Here is a 16,697-nt window from a genome sequence, read left to right as displayed (position 1 = left end):
CTTCAAATCACTACATTTAGCCGTTTCGGCTGTAGGTTATCAGGACAAACCCTTATTTAAAGAAGGAGATTAATTTCTCTTTCATTTATTACTATAAATTCGCAAAGGTCTGTTCAATCTGTTTCCTTTCTTATATTATCATTCCATTCATATTATATATTTTATATATTTGCAGCTGCAAAGTTACTGGGCGACATTTAGAATGCCCTTTGACGTACTACATTAAGCATTATTGTGTCTTTGAACAGGCGAGGTCTCAGCCCGCCATTGCCCTGCGGTTAAGTAGCCGATAAGCCCTATCTCTCAGAACTTGGGCCAAATTGCTCGAAACAGTGGTTGAAAGGAATAAAGCCCAAATCCTTCTTACAAGTATCTTTGTTTGTTTTTCCTTGGTGTCACATCTGAAGAGTTTGTTTTTATTGGATAATGGTACTTCAGATTTTTTTTTGTAAGACCATCTTAAACCATTAGGGACAATCACAGACCTAATAATAGGTCAAGTTATAGAACTCTGAAAGTGTTTATTGTGACAACCTTTTGATGGTCATCCATATAGCGCTAATAATAATCAAATTTTGTTTAGCTATTATTGATTACATATATGCAATAGGATCGTATTCCGTCGTAGGAGGATAGTATCTTATCGAACAATTCGATAAATATAATCGCAGAAAGACTCGGCGGAGTGCATTCCCATTATCGTCATTCAAAGTCAAAGTCAAATATTTCTTCATTAAAATAGGCACATAGATGGCACTTTTGATTCCACTCGATACACGTCCACTGACATAGCTCTTTTGTCGTTTCACGAATTCCATATTCCAACGTGTTGTGCCGCATATATCGGTTCATTTAAGAAAAGAAAGAAAGAATGAAATCGTCTTTATCATGACACATTTGTGTAAAATGTTACATTTGTGTCATAAATTTGTACTGAGTATAAATTTGTACTGAGTAAAAATTTATGACAAAGGAGGTGGCTGGCTGGTATAAGTGCATACTATAATGCGAAGTACTGGTTTTCAGCCAGCCCCACATATATTATGTCGTTAACTCTGGTTCTATTGCTGATGTCCTCACATACAAATACTCCATACATAGCTCTCTCCATAGCCTGCTGAGTGACTTTGAGCTTTTCTATGAGGCTCTCAGTTAGTTTCTGAGCTATAAGTCATCACTGGCAACACACAATGTCCGTAAACTTTGATCTTTACGCATTGAGGGAAGATTGGACGAAAGAGAATTATACCTTCCCGAACGCTGCCCATCAGAGTTGTATCCAGCGACTTAACTCTCTCTCAAAATTGAATTTACCTTAGTGGATAGTATACGACTAAATTTTAAGTAAGAGTCAACGACTACTGGGCGGAGCGACACATGAGCATTAGACATGGCAATGACGTTTTCAACTCTTCCCAGATCAGCTACATACTTTTGTCTCGTGGGAGAAAAAACCGTGCTGCCATGCGATATATCGTCCCAATACGATTAAAAGTAAACATTTCTATCTTTACAAAATTCTAAATTCATTTATTTCAAGTAGGCCTAATATAAGCACTTTTTAAACGTCAAGTCCGTCTGTTTGTATTGACTCTACCACCGGTTCAGAAGGCAGATTCTACCGAGAAGAAGCTGGGAAGAAACTCAGCAATTGCTCTTTTCAAACATCAACAATTTACATTTTAACATTCATTACTCTATCTTGTGAAAGTTTATTTTTCTATCTTTTATGCCCCTTACAAGTTATCCCGCTAGCATAGACTGCATCATCGCTTATAACGTACAGGTGAGATTGCAGTCATTATCTAACTCGTGGTTGAATTAAAAAAATACTGCTTCTATACATATTTTCAATTCCTTTCAATTGTATACGTTGTATTGTTATACTTTTCTTTTTTTATCTATCTACTTTTTGTGGTGTGCAATAAAAGTATATTCATTCATTCATATCCTTCTCCTTAGTCAAAAAGTCATGTAGTCTCTAACCGTCTTTGTGTTTCCAGACTGGCGCTACGTGGTTGCTTGTACAGCCTGTGTCGGCATCGCAATGCTGTGCAAAGAGCAAGGGATCACCGTCACTGCTGTGTGTGTCGTCTACGAACTCTTCGTCGCACAAAAGGTATCCAAATCTTGACAACAAAACAAAATCAATCCAAATCTCTAAAAAACTCGAGAAAAATATTTTTTTGGCTCAATCATCTGATGACCCGTGATTTTGTTTCATATTTTATTTTTAAGTAATATAATTTAATGTATTGGTAGTTACTTATTTATTTGTTTGTCTTTCGTTACAAATATTGTTATATACATATTATATATATTTATTTGAGTATTGATATATTTATTCATGGGTTATATATGTATATGTGCACCACCAAACTATTTTCTGTATTTGTTTTCTTCGCCATTGGTTTCCTGAAAGAAATTGCTATAAAGCAATAAGGCCGCAAAATTGTATACGTTGCTTTGTTATACTTTTCTTTTTTTATGTACCGTTTGTGGTGTGCAATAAAAGTATACTCATTAATTCATTCAAAAGGTACAACAGCATTACTTTAAAATCAAATCAAACTACACTTCAACTTTATCGTACACCATATAAAAAGAAAATAAACACCATTGAAAGAAAGTAAAGGTATAATAGGCGACCTTATCGCATAAAAGTGATCTCTACCAGGCAACCTACCAAAGGATAATAAACAATAAACATAAATTACAAAAGTAGCAAATAATTATAAATTAAAAAATAAAATATACTTAGTTCATATACGTACACATATAATATAAAAAGTATATATTATAATAAATAATAATACTATCATGTCATAACAAACGTTGGGCGTTCACTGCTATACTCACTTTTGTCGGAATTTCCGAACTTGTGCCACTTGAAAAAATACTCGTAGGAATGGCTTTTGGTCTTGGCGGTTTGCATTTTTAATTATAAGCCACAAGTCCAATTCATTTGTGGCTTGGGTGTTTGAAATTCCCGCGCTGGGCAAAAATTATACTGGGTTATTCTGAGCAAAATAAATATCAGTACCAGCTCGGAGTCAGAAAATTGGTGGCCATCAGAATGCCTCCGACTTCCGAGGCCATGTAAAGCCAATGGATCCCTTCAAAGTTTCAAAGCGGTACTTTTTAATTCATTACCTCACAATTTTTTCATTATATCACTTCGAAACGTTATTATTATGAGCATAACAATCAGGCATAAAATCTCTCCGTATCGATGAGATTTAATTCCAAAGTTCCAATAATAAATTAGGGAGCAGAATCTTATCGGTGACATTGAATCTTAAGGGGGAACTTTTCGAACTATCGCGTACGTCTTTGATTTAAGATATTTGTTCTAAAACGGATCGAAGTTTCCAACTAAACTTTGGACGAACCGAAACAAGTCCGGTCGCAAGTAGGTCCCTATATTGTTTCCTGTGAGCCTGAGAGTCTACAGATGTTGGGATCTAACATGCAGCTAGGCTCTTTATTGAAAGTCTAGTTTGCATTGTGTCCTACTTTAGTTGGAAAGTCCTGCTTTTCAAGACTAATGAGACCGTATAGCGGTCTACTTTAATAACATGATATTATACAAGACGTTGTTTGTGCTTCATAGTGGGATCTGTGCTTAGTGAAGTTTGGCTTTCATGTGAACTTATGTATCTATGAATAACTGAATATTATGTACCGAATAACATAGGGAATTTCAATAATCGACTTTCAAGGTAAATAACTTAATATGTTAGGTAACTTGCACGAATTATTTTAAGAGTTACGTTATACAATTTTAGTCTTGAATGTAGGTTAGGTAACTTTTCACCTGATGTTTTTGTTTATCAAATGCCTGGATAAATAATTTATAAGATCGTTTTGTGGTGTTTGATAATATTTACTAAATATACATTAAAGCCCGTTTTAACTAAATCTAAGCATCGCCTAATTCGAATGCCTAATGATTTAGACAATGTTCATAGAATAAAGACGATTAACCAACTCTTAGGCGATACCAATTGGTGATTGTTTGATGTATGCCTAGGAATCTCCTTAGATAAGGCGTTACTTATTTACGTATTGCCTTGTTCGTCGTTTGTGAAAACGGATATTAGACCTTATTATTTGTTTTTATATATTAAATATACTTTTACAAATATTTTATATTTATACGATATCGATTTAGAAATCAGGTTGTAAAGTGAGTTCACTCGCAACGCAAATTTTATAACGGTACCTACCTACTGGTAAGCTGAACCAACTCAGTAGAAAAAATGCACATTGCACCCTTTCTATTCTTGTGTCTCTGTATTGTTTCTATTTTCTTTAAAGTTATTATACCTATCAGATAGATGGGCAAGTATTTAGATAGGTAAACCATGACAGACAGTACATAATTCTCTAAACTATACTATTAATTTTTTTTTATTTTTTTTTATTAGTTAACTATTATTAACTATTAAGTATATAACAGAATAATTAAAAACTAGTCTTAAGAAATTTGTGTAGTCAGAATCGGAACCAGTCATCATCATGATCGTTATTAACCCATTACCGGCCCACTACAGGGTTCAAGGCTCCTCTCAAAAGGGTTCAGGGTTTAGTCCACCACGCTGGCTAAATGCGGATTGGTAGACTTCACGTGCCTTTGAGAACATCACGAAGAACTCTCAGGCATGCAGGTTTTCCTCACAATGTTTTCCTTTAACTTTAAAGCAAATCATACCTATTTTATAGCTTCAAACGCACGTAGTCGAAAGGGTAGCCTAAGTCTTACCGGCTAAGATATCGTGGCACCGACAACTAATCCATATATTTCTTCACCAGCGCAAGGGCAGTAACAACGGAAGATCATGGTTCGAATATTGGGGCAAAGGTGGGTGGGGCTGCGCGTGTGGGGAGGCGGCTCGTCGCGTGGCAACGGTATGCTGTGCCACGTTGGCGTTGCTGGCCGCAAGGCTACACGTCATGGGCGCTCAGCTACCTGTGTTCACACGGTTTGACAACCCTGCTGGAGCCGCAGCGCCTCCAGCCAGGTAAACATCTTATCTTCTTTATCTTTATCTCCTAATAGATATTGGGAGACAGTCAGGCCAGTAGTCCTATGCGGCAATTTTACGGGGCGCTGGCTGTTTTTCAAAACTCTGGAACTATTAAGCCTACATTGCAATGATTATGGAATATCTGTGCAGCAAAACGCATAACGACATAGCAAGTATTTAAATCGGAGAAGAGAAGGCCACAGTAGCGCAACTCTACGTATTGCTATGGCCTAAAGAGGTAATAAAGAAATTTAAAAAATAAAGATTTACAAACGTGAATTTTATTTGTACTATATTTATTTAGTTAAAGTTCTATCTTATCCAATCACCACTGTTCGGAAACACAACCGAAATACCCAAGTATTTAACAGATGTATCCAATCTTTTTGAAAATATTAATTTACGTACCACACAACACCGATATTAATACAACCCATCCCATTCCTGTCTACAAATAATAAACTAACCTATTAATCCGGTCAATTAAGACATAAAAATAGAGGCCAAATTACAAAAAATCCCGGGGAGCCAAATATTGGTGGAGAGCTGGGGTTTACCATTATACTTAATGGTAAAAATATTCGCGTTAAAGTTGACTTAAAAACCAAATGCCCAAATCGAACTAAATAAATTTTTCTACACCAGGTAACTGTGTAAACAACCTTTTTTTTCATTTGGTTGTACTTTGCCATAAAATGAAGAATGTAATCTACATTTGTTTAATTGACAGACATTTAACATTTGCCTACCTACCCGCACTGAATGCCTGGCTGCTGACACTACCAGAGGCGCTGTGCTGTGATTGGACAATGGGCACGGTAGCTCTGCTGCGCTCGTGGCGGGACCCGAGGAACCTAGCTACCATTGCCCTGGCCACGGTATTGATAGCAGCAGCCGTTCATGCCTTGAGAACTCGCTCATCAGCTTTATCAATGGTAAGAAATATTACGACAAACTACGACTTAAATCTTTTTCTATCAAAACTCTTCAAAGCTTGTCATATTCAAAGCAAAGTCTCAAACAATATCCATATAAGAAGTGTGTGTGAAGGCTGTGTATAAGAAGTCAACCATACATATTGGATTTGGAATGTGTTGAAAATTTGATATCACTTTTCATCTAAACCAAACATGTAAATGCGCAAAATTTCAGCTCAATGCGTTCGGGTTAGCTGGCTTATAATTAAGTTGCACTATTTATTATATATACATACATTGACTAAAGGCTAAAACTATAGGCCTCATAAGAAGGCTTAGAGTCACTCAGCGGGCGATGGAGAGAGCTATGCTCGGAGTATCTCTACGCGATCGAATCAGAAATGTGGAGATTTCTAGAAGAACCAAAGTTACCGACATAGCTCAACGAGTCGCGAAGCTTAAGTGGCAATGGGCCGGGGACATAGTTCGGAGAAAGGATGGACGTTGGGGTCCCAAGGTGCTGGAATGGCAGCCCCGTACTGGTAAGCGCAGCGTTGGTCGACCCCCAACGAGGTGGACAGACGACATTAAGCGCGTCGCAGGTAGCCGTTGGATCCAAGCGGCTCAGAATCATGGAACTTGGAACACCCTACAAAAGACCTGCAGTGGACGTCTATCGGTTGATGTGATGACTAATGGCTTGTGAAATGGCTAATTGGTTTTTAAACTATACGCCTTTGTGCCGGGTGGTGACGTCAGATCAAAATACAGTTGACACCACCACTGTTGTTGCCATGGGGGTTGTCCAAGGCGACTAAGGAAATATAACGGAAAACAGACAGCAGCGACTTTTGTGCTTCAACTGCTTTACAATCAAGAGTGAATCGGCATCTTCTAGGCAAGCGCGCTCCACCTTAGGCTGCGTCATCTCTTACCATTAGCTGTGATTGCAGTTAGGCACTCGTCTTTATGCATAAAAAGCTTAAGTGGCTCCCTATTCGCCGTCGTCGGGATCAGCACGTTCTGTCGCTTCTGTACCGTGTGTTATTTAACCAAAAAACACCCTCTTACAAAAAAAAAAATATTTTGTAAGAGGGTTTGATTTACGTTCTTGTCGTACGCTAACTTTGAGCATGCCGTTTCATAAAAATAAATTTTATAAGCATTCGTTCATTGATCAAGCTACTGAACTGTGGAATGCACTCCCAATAAGCATACGACAGTCAAGGTCACTAGAGATATTCAAACATGCTGTTAAAGTCCATTATCTTGAGCAAAAAAGACGACAGCGATTAACTCTTACCCATATTTAAGTATGTATCGTATGTTATAGTATATATTAGTTTATATTTTTTTATATTTATTATTATTAGTATTTTATGTGTGTAATCTGGATAAGTATTAGCGTGTAATTGTTTGTAAGTCTGTATATAATAATAATTGGTAGGGTCACCCCAGTGACCCTACCAATCGGTTTCCCTTAGTTTCCTAATCCTAAGGTTGCCTCGAAGAGATCGCTACTAAGCTATGAACGAAGCTCTTTGCATCCTACTTTTTAAGTTGCTTCTTGTTGTGTCCATTATTATTTCTTTTTATTTGTGGTGTACAAATAAAATAAATAAATTAATTAAAAAAAAATTATTATCTTTTGCGATCATCAACCCGTCTGCCTAGAGTGGTGATTATAGGCAAACTCTCCCGTTGGGAGAGGCCTTTAGTCTAGGACTTTAGTCCAGCAGTTTACTAAAGATGATGACTATCCCTGCCCTTCTGATCTCAAGTATTCGCTCAGATTTTAGAATTATTCCTCTAAAGGGTTCACGATCACATGATACTTTTTCAGGGGCTGGCACTACTGGTACTTCCATTTCTTCCCGCCTCCAACTTATTCTTCCCCGTGGGCTTCGTGGTTGCTGAAAGGGTTCTGTACATGCCCTCTATGGGTTGGTGCCTCTTGGTTGCGCACGGGTGGAGGTTGGTCGCCAAGAAACGGGCGAAGCTTGCGGCCGCTGCACTGATATTCCTTCTGTTAGCGTTTAGTGCTAAAACCTACGTCAGGAACTGGGATTGGAAGACTGAATACTCTATTTTTGCTTCTGGACTTAAGGTTTGTATAATAAAGTTAACATTTAAAACAATCACTTCATGTGCATTCTTTATGCGTCTCAGTAAAAATTTGTTGGGTACATAAATAGTACATAAATGCTTACAGGATTGGAACTTGAACACATCAAAATCTGATAAGTCATTCCTGATTTGATCCCGCTCCCTGTTCTGTTATTCTGTACCAAGGAAATAGCATTTGCAAAAATCATCCATCATGCACCAAATTTTATAGCCAAATCTATCTTCCACAATTTCATCGATACAAAATCGATAAAGTATATGTGGGACAGCGTGTACTACGAAATACTGTTAAGGGTATTTATTTTTCCAAAAAAACTAATTCAAAATATTCTAAAGTGTTTACCCTATTGAAGATAAAAGACTGACATGTGCATGCTACCTACGCTACGCAGCACGTACTTAATAAAGTGACAGGAGTCACATGATTTTTCTTTTGCTTCTGGCTAAGGCTGTATCTGATTTTTTTTGACTAAAAACTATGGCTTGGGTTTACTCACAAAATATAAGCGTTTCGATTTCACAGATACGTCTCAAAGACAGGAAATAATGTGCCTAAAGCCTCTGGAATAATATCGGTTTTCATTTACTCGAACATAGTTTCATTATTCTCTTAGTAGTTTATCTACATTAAAATCATTGGTATCTTAACTAACTATCTTACCCCAGCTGGGTTAGGTACTATATAAAATTATAATTTCCAGCAAAGTTTGAAAGATACAAAACTTTTGTTTCATATTGTGCACGAACCAGCACATAGCGTTGAACTCCGCTCGTTTGCTTTCTAGAGGATATTAGAATATTGTCAATCTGCTCTGACCTTATAAAGCAGTTTACTGATGAATTTTGATACAACGAACACAAATTTTAATAATACTTTGTAAACCTGTTGTTATTAAGGTCAAATCTATTTTCAGGTCAACAAAAACAACGCAAAACTGTACAACAACGTCGGCCACGCCTTAGAAGCCGATGGTAAATACGAGGAGGCGCTAGAATTCTTTAAAACAGCCGTTAGCGTTCAGCCCGACGACGTGGGCGCTCACATAAACGTGGGCAGAACATTCAACCACCTCGGACAGTATCAAGATGCCGAAGACGCTTACGTAAAAGCGAAATCTTTACTTCCGAAAGCAAAACCAGGAGAATCCTACCAAGCTAGAATAGCTCCAAACCACTTAAACGTATTCCTCAACCTAGCTAATTTGATATCAAAAAATGCTACGCGTTTAGAAGAAGCAGATATGCTGTACAGGCAAGCGATAAGCATGAGAGCTGATTATACGCAAGCGTATATAAATAGGGGGGATATTCTGATCAAATTGAACAGGACAAAGGAAGCTCAGGAGGTTTATGAAAGAGCTTTGTTGTACGATAGCGGGAATCCCGATATATACTATAATGTAAGTATCCGAAAAATAATAATAGGATTGTTTTAAAGATACTGGCGAGAAAAGATAAGATTTCACTATGTTATCTATCAAATCTTACCATGAGATCATATTATTATAAAAAATACTTTTCTGTGGATCAACGTGACTTCAACTTTCCAGATCTTTTCGATCTGAATTTACTTTTATGTTTGTTATATTTGTTTTTTGTTGTTAAAGCTGATACTGTCCGTCAATTACGTAAGTACTGACTTTGTTACACAGGGAGTCTTATCGTGCTGTTATATTATTTACAGTTAGGTGTGGTTCTATTAGAGCAAGGTAAAGCGTCTCAAGCTCTCGCATATTTGGACAAAGCACTAGAGTTGGAACCAGAACACGAGCAAGCATTGTTGAATTCTGCCATACTACTACAGGAGTTGGGGGCAGCGGATTTAAGACACATCGCAAGACAGCGGCTTCTGAAACTATTGGACAAAGATGGTAAGTTGGACATTTATGATTTTGAAGGAATTGTAACAAGTTAAAACGGTGTTGTAAAATACAGTCATTACAGCATAACATACATTACATTTCTTAATAACAATTGCTTGGTAGCAGGCAATTTCACTTTTATGTCTGACAAGATTGATAAATTAATGTTACATTTGAAATTTTTATTATTGGAATTTTTTTATTATTTTATTGGAAATTTTTGTGAAAGCATTGATCATTCAAAGCGTTTATCAGTAAAGTTGGAAAAGACCCATTAAGATGAACCCATTGGTGAAGAAACTTCCGAACCAGTAGATAGGCTTGATATTTAAAAGTGAAACTGAAAATCAGTGCTGAGCATTGTTTCCATAAGGCTGAGTTAATAATAAATTGGTAATGTTGAGTCGACCGTTATTGTTCCGATCGGCGTTTCAGTCAATGGTCTTCTCGCGAAAAGCTTCGACCAACGTCTTAAGAAGCTTTCGCTTGGTTGTTGGATCAAGGGTCGGATACAGAAAGCAGTAGTCCTTGAAACGGCGCGTATGAGGAGCGCGTGTGAGGATGTTCCTCACTCTAGAGTCCTGACCGCCGGTTGCTTGGGCATTCAAAAGCCCCGCAAGCGGAGGGTGGATGTTTTTTCATATAAAATATTAATAGTTTATTATTATTTTTTTAAGCATTGCTAAGAAATTAAAAAATAAATTAAACTCAATAAATGAGAGATAAAAAAATCGTAATAATTTAGTTCAAGCTCTTGTATTAACAATAGAGTATGGCAATAAAGGATTATTATTATTATTAGGATATAAATCATCAGCCGTTCTGACATTTGAAAGGTACTGGAAGACAAATCACTAAATAAGACAAATAACTATTCCGAGGTTATCACACATGTATTCGTAATGACAAGATTAAAATAAAAAAAAGGTTATCCTTATATTCTGCTACATTCCAGCAACAAACGAACGCGTCCACTTCAACTTAGGCATGGTATGCATGGATGAAGGCGATGCAGAATGCGCCGAGAAATGGTTCCGGGCAGCTGTCCACCTCAAACCCGACTTCAGATCCGCACTCTTCAACCTGGCCTTACTGCTGGCTGACAGGCGAAGACCTCTGGAAGCTGCGCCGTTCCTCAAGCAGTTGGTGAGGCACCATCCCGATCATGTGAAGGCATTGGTGCTCTTGGGCGATATATACATCAACTCGGTTAAAGATTTGGATGCAGCTGAGAGCGTAAGTAGCTTTTTACTTCACTTCTTTTTCTTTAGCAGTCTTCGGTTTCCTTTTCTTTGGACCGAGTTCGATCCTCACCTCTAGCTCTTCGGAGTTCTGTGTGTTTTAAGCAATTATACACCACTTTCTTCCACTTTGAAGGAAGTAACCTGCATGCCTGATAGTTGTCCATATTGTTCTCAACGGCGCGTGGAGTCTACCAATCCGCACTTGGCCTGCGTGGTAGACTGCGGTCTAAACCCTTCTCATTTTGAGAGGTGACCCGTGCCCTTAAGTAGACCCGTAATGGATAAATGATGATGATAATGAAGACTTCTTATACTATTCATTTAAAAATATTTGCAAGGATTATTTTTGTAATAAAGTATCTATTAGAAATAACACTTTCAAGCCTCAGAGACACTTCTGAAGTTGGTATTAGTACAACGCCTAAGTATTTTAAAGGTCTAAAGGCAATGTTAACGATTTCTTACGATATTATCTATTTCCAATTTTAAGAATGTTAACACAATTTTAATAAGGAAGAAAACTTCTATACTTACGAGATTAAGTACTTACTAATTCATAGGTGGAATTTCCATTATGTGAACAGCTGACATAAAAAAAGGTGAAGTACGTCTATGTTCAAAAGCGACACAAGACTGGAATTACGGCATAAACAATTTCTATAAAGTAAACCAACCTAGAATAACCAAGGTTTTTTGAGTCGTTCAAAATTTGCATCTGTTTAAAAAATAAATCATATTGCATTTCAGTGTTATCGTCGGATCCTCGAGCTGGAATCAGACAATGTACAAGCATTACATAACCTATGCGTCGTGGCAGTGGAACGGGGAAATCTCGCCGTGGCCGAAGAATGCCTAACCCGGGCCGCTACACTAGCGCCACACGAACATTATATCCAACGCCATCTTGCGGTGGTTAGAGCGAGACGCGCTGCAGCCATCTCCCCTACTCCACCAACAAAAGCCCCAGCACTTAGCGCTACCACAGAGGTGCGAGCGAGATGGAACTACATACCGCAACAACCCCCCGACCCCCATGAAACAGACCCCTCGTAGCGATACTATGCCAACTGAATTGTGTAAATACGTTTAGATAAAACACCAAAAGAATCTCGGTCGTTTATTTTTAAATAAACGTTTTTATATGTTTTGCGTTTGATTTCGAACGATCAGGGTATGTCTTGCTTTGTGCCGTCTGTCGATTGTCATGCTTTTTTTTATTATTGACTGTAAAGGTTAACGCGCAAGGGTAAATGATAGTAAAGCTTAATTTTAATTTGACAGCAAACAATTACCTTTGCGTCAAACCTTAGAAGTATAATTTTGAATTACAAAAAAAAAACATTATGTGCGAAATAGATTTTTTTAGGATCTCTTTATTTGTATAAGCTTTTTTTTTAATCTTTCGTGATATTAGTTTACGCCATTTAATCTAATGAATTATGTACGATATTGTATAATGTGTAGAGACATGTTGGAACGAGCTTTCGTCATTAGCCAGGTATACGGATACTCTTTGTGTGTAATAAAAGTGAAATAGAATAATAGAAAAGACTTGAAAATTATTTTTAAAGCATTTGTTTCTTGTGCCGATCGTTTCCATCAAAAATCTACTACCGGTTGGTCTTCATACATACCTGGTGCTGATTAAATACACAAATTTCTAGATAAACAGTTCTAAAAGAAATGCCATCCTTTTCACTACGTGTGTACAAAACACAGTGAAAAGGATGGCAGGTAGTTGTTGTGTACAGTTAGAGTACAGTTGGCAGCCCTACAAAAACGAAACTACAGCAGTGTGTCCAGTAGTGATTATAGGTCGGTGCTGCAATCACAGCTAATGTAGCGTAGATACATATTAAGCCTTCCCAAACCATTTCGACTCTACGATAATTTAACTCAATTCAAAACATTGGAATGTGAACTTTATATCAAGCAGTATAAAGAAAATTACTCAATATTTTTGCCAGTTGTTCCACGAGTGGGCGACCCGTTGCCCATCATGATCAAGGGATATAAATATAACATTTCAATGCTTTAATTGCATTGGAGTAAATTATCAACCTAATCCTTTGATCAAATAATAAAGTTAGAAGAGGGATGGGAAGTTTCAAGAGGGGTAACAGCATAAGTCATCAGTTTTTTTGCTAGAAAACTAACCTGAGGGCACAGTATTTTCCAAATATCGGGAAAGTGGATTTTTGGGATTGTGAAACTTATTATTTGATTCAAGAGATTTTAATTTTGCTGATATCTATATATGCGACTAGAAATTCCCAAGCATCTTTTAGGCGTTGGGATTTTATTAGATATGAATATACCGCGTCAAACCCCATGAAAAATAACGGTTATTATAAAAACTTTTCTAGTGTACTTACCTACCTGTTCAATATTTTCGTGGATAAAATTATGATTAAAAGAGATTAGTTAGTGCAAAATAAACAACTTTAGGAAACCTTCCATATTAAACGCCTAGAAATTTCAGATAAAGTAAATACGACACCTCAAAAGTACTAACACTAATTCTTTCCTAAGGCATAATTTACAGAAGTGAGATATATTTTTTTTTAAATTGGACATATAAATACAGGTCTACATTAAGAAGTGTCTAGCTTTTAGTTTTTAGTTACGTGAATAGTATCCGATTCAAATTTAAAAAAATACTACGTAACAAACTTATCTACCACAGCATTTCTTTAGACTAAGCTACCTCTCAATGTAAAGTCCTGATATTGAAATCTTAGCTTTGATATTGTGATGTTTCGGGCACCTGGCACTGCCTGTCCAGCAAAAATTAGGGAAACTGTCTCGCTGGAATATTATGGACTACATTGGGCTTTTACCCTGAAAATCATTCGATCAATCATCGATCATTATTAAAGTCCCTCCTATAAACTAACGTCATGCGCATCCAGCTAAAATAATCAAGTTCAGAAACAATACTCAGTTTTTAATTTATTTTCATCCTGGGCGTTTAAATCCTTCAAGGCTTAAATCCTTCGTATTTGAATAGAATTAAAGCAAGATGCAACTAATTTTGTAAGAATTTTATTTCAGACAATAACAATAAAACAGCATTAGAAACCCGACAAGGCGCAATACTTTGTTTTAAGGCCTATGAAATTTTAGGAAAAATAAGTACTGTACTACCTAATTACCTAACTTAGACGGTTATTTTCTTAAATGCCAATGTTATTATGTAAAATAAAAAGTGATCGACCGTTATTAGAATAATTACCATGTAGATGTGAAAATGTAACGTTGTTAATGTTTTAAGATAAAAAATAACTTTTGTAAAAACAGAAATTTTTTACAATGTCTTGAAACATTTCTGATGGAAACTCCCGCGGGAGTAATTTCGTAAGGACCCCGAATATTATAAACTATTTGTCGTCAAAACATTTATTTTTATAAAATAAATGATGTTTCAAATTAACTTGAGTTTTTTAACTATCAATAAGTACCTACTGCCTGATTCCTATTCATACTATCATAATTATATCAAACCATTACGTTTAATTCTTGATTCCTTACTAATATCTCAAATAAGAAACTGTGTTTGTTTGTTTATTTTTTATCCTTTCTTCGCACCCTAACTAAGCAACCAATCGACTGGATTATTGGCGTTGACTTAAAAGGAGTGAATGTAACATAGGCTACTTTTTATCCGAGGAAAACCAACGGTTCGGCCCACTACAAGGCACGGGTCTCCTAGACTCCTCCCACATTGAGGAGGGTGTAAGCCGCAGTCCCAGTGCGGATTGATCGACTCCATACCTACAACTTTCCCACGCATGCAGGTTTTCTCAGGTGTTTTCCTTCAACGTTGAAGCAAGTGATATTTTAACTGCTTTAAACTTAGAAAAATTAGGGATTCGAACTCGAACCTCCGAAAATAAAGCCGATGTCCTAACCACTGAGTTCTAACCTACTTATTATTAGTCTTATAAATACTGAACTAGCTGACCCGTGCAACTTAGTTATTACCGGAAAGCACAAATAAAATAAAATTTTCTAAAAATGATTCCTAGCTAGATCGATTTATCGCCCCCGAAACCCCCTGTATACTAAATTTAATGAAAATCGTTGGAGCCGATTCCGAGATTCCAATTATATATATACAAGAATTGCTCGTTTAAAGATTTAAGATTAATGATTAAATTGTTGAGTAAAAGCAGAACATACAAAATGATCTTTTGCCGTAATTAGTCACCACCCATTAGAATAAGCCGCGCCGCCGAGTGGTTTAGTAAAGTAACTAACACGGTTTGGTACAATACTCCTCTCCCATTGGTCAAAGTCAAAGTCAAATATTTCTTTATTCAAATAGGCACATAGATGGCACTTTTGATGCGTACATTACATGTAAAATATGACATAGGAGTGAGTTGATGGCGATAAATAAATTAGTCAACTTGAAACTAAAGCTACGAGGGTTCCAAACGCGCCCTGGTCTAAGAAGAAGCCCACAACAAACTTAGCCGGTTGTTATTTTTTTTTTGTTATCACCATCTCACATTGTCCTTTAAAAACTAATTTAAGAAGCAGCCTAGTGTTCCTTCTTCTAGGGCATATAAACCTACCATGCTTCTCCAATGCAGGATGATTCCATCTCATAATTCTGCGAAGAATGCGGGAATTATTATGACCAGATTAAGAGGTTCGCAAGAAAATCATATTTGATAGTGAAATTTTTTTCCTACTTACTTATTTTCTGAAGTATTAGGACTCCGAAAAATATTTAATACTGACAAAAACTCTCTTTTGTATATAAAGATTGAAAAGATAGTAGGCATGTAAGTCGTTAAAATAAAATAACAATTATAATGTAAAAGATTTACTATATTGTTTTGTACAGATCACAAATTGAAAACAGTAGGTAGATGGAAACTAGCCTCCTCTACGTCAAAACAACTATCTTCCCGAACACGCTTACACCTTACAAATATAGACGATGTCGCTTGCTTGCTTGATACCGATAGGTGCCGAGTCTGTTGTACACAAATCTATTTACTAAACTAAGTTGGTGTATCTTAAAGTAGTTCTGTCCTTTTTAAACGTTTCCTGTGGAAAAAGATAGCACTATTTTTAACCCTGTTAATTAAGTTTAGAGATTTGTGAAAAACAAAATTGACACTATTAAGTTAAACTGAACTAAAAATAATCTGTCAATCAATCACAACTTTCGGCCATCAATACAAATTGACAGTTATTTAAAACTCATGTGATGAGTTTCAAATCAAAAAAAAAAATTTATTTGCTCTAATAAAGGTACATAATGCTCACAAATTAAATACACTGACTACCATTTCGGTGTGTATAACATATTAAAAAAAATACAACATTTCACTCGGCGTCGTTAAGAACTATGGAGGGTAGAGGTAAGGAGAGTCATCCTATATGGGAGAAAAGTTGAAAAAGTGTCCAGTGTATGCGCTAAATAACAGTTCAAAAATCCTCCACAATGGCGCTGGTGGATGCACAGGGTATGGTATGAATGTAGCAATCGTAGATGAATTG

The 16,697-nt window shown here is 36.6% G+C and overlaps 1 protein-coding gene across 1 annotated transcript in view; it reads left to right on the top strand.

The window, feature by feature from the left end:
* Positions 1–14,607, top strand: part of LOC120623644 (protein O-mannosyl-transferase Tmtc3) — a 317,835-nt gene extending 303,228 nt beyond the window's left edge. Inside the window, exons 5-12 of the mRNA XM_039889765.1 lie at positions 2,004–2,119; positions 4,816–5,024; positions 5,761–5,965; positions 7,791–8,054; positions 8,989–9,474; positions 9,759–9,945; positions 10,892–11,172; positions 11,928–14,607. Coding sequence (XP_039745699.1) covers positions 2,004–2,119; positions 4,816–5,024; positions 5,761–5,965; positions 7,791–8,054; positions 8,989–9,474; positions 9,759–9,945; positions 10,892–11,172; positions 11,928–12,233 — 2,054 coding nt within the window. The 3' untranslated portion in view covers positions 12,234–14,607. The remainder of the gene's footprint in view (positions 1–2,003; positions 2,120–4,815; positions 5,025–5,760; positions 5,966–7,790; positions 8,055–8,988; positions 9,475–9,758; positions 9,946–10,891; positions 11,173–11,927) is intronic.
* Positions 14,608–16,697: the final 2,090 nt, after the last annotated feature.

Source organism: Pararge aegeria, chromosome 5 (assembly GCF_905163445.1).
Source record: "Pararge aegeria chromosome 5, ilParAegt1.1, whole genome shotgun sequence".
In the NCBI taxonomy this organism is placed as follows: domain Eukaryota; kingdom Metazoa; phylum Arthropoda; class Insecta; order Lepidoptera; family Nymphalidae; genus Pararge; species Pararge aegeria.
The sequence above is the reverse complement of the archived record's forward strand: the minus strand, read 5'-3'. Positions and strand labels throughout refer to the sequence as shown.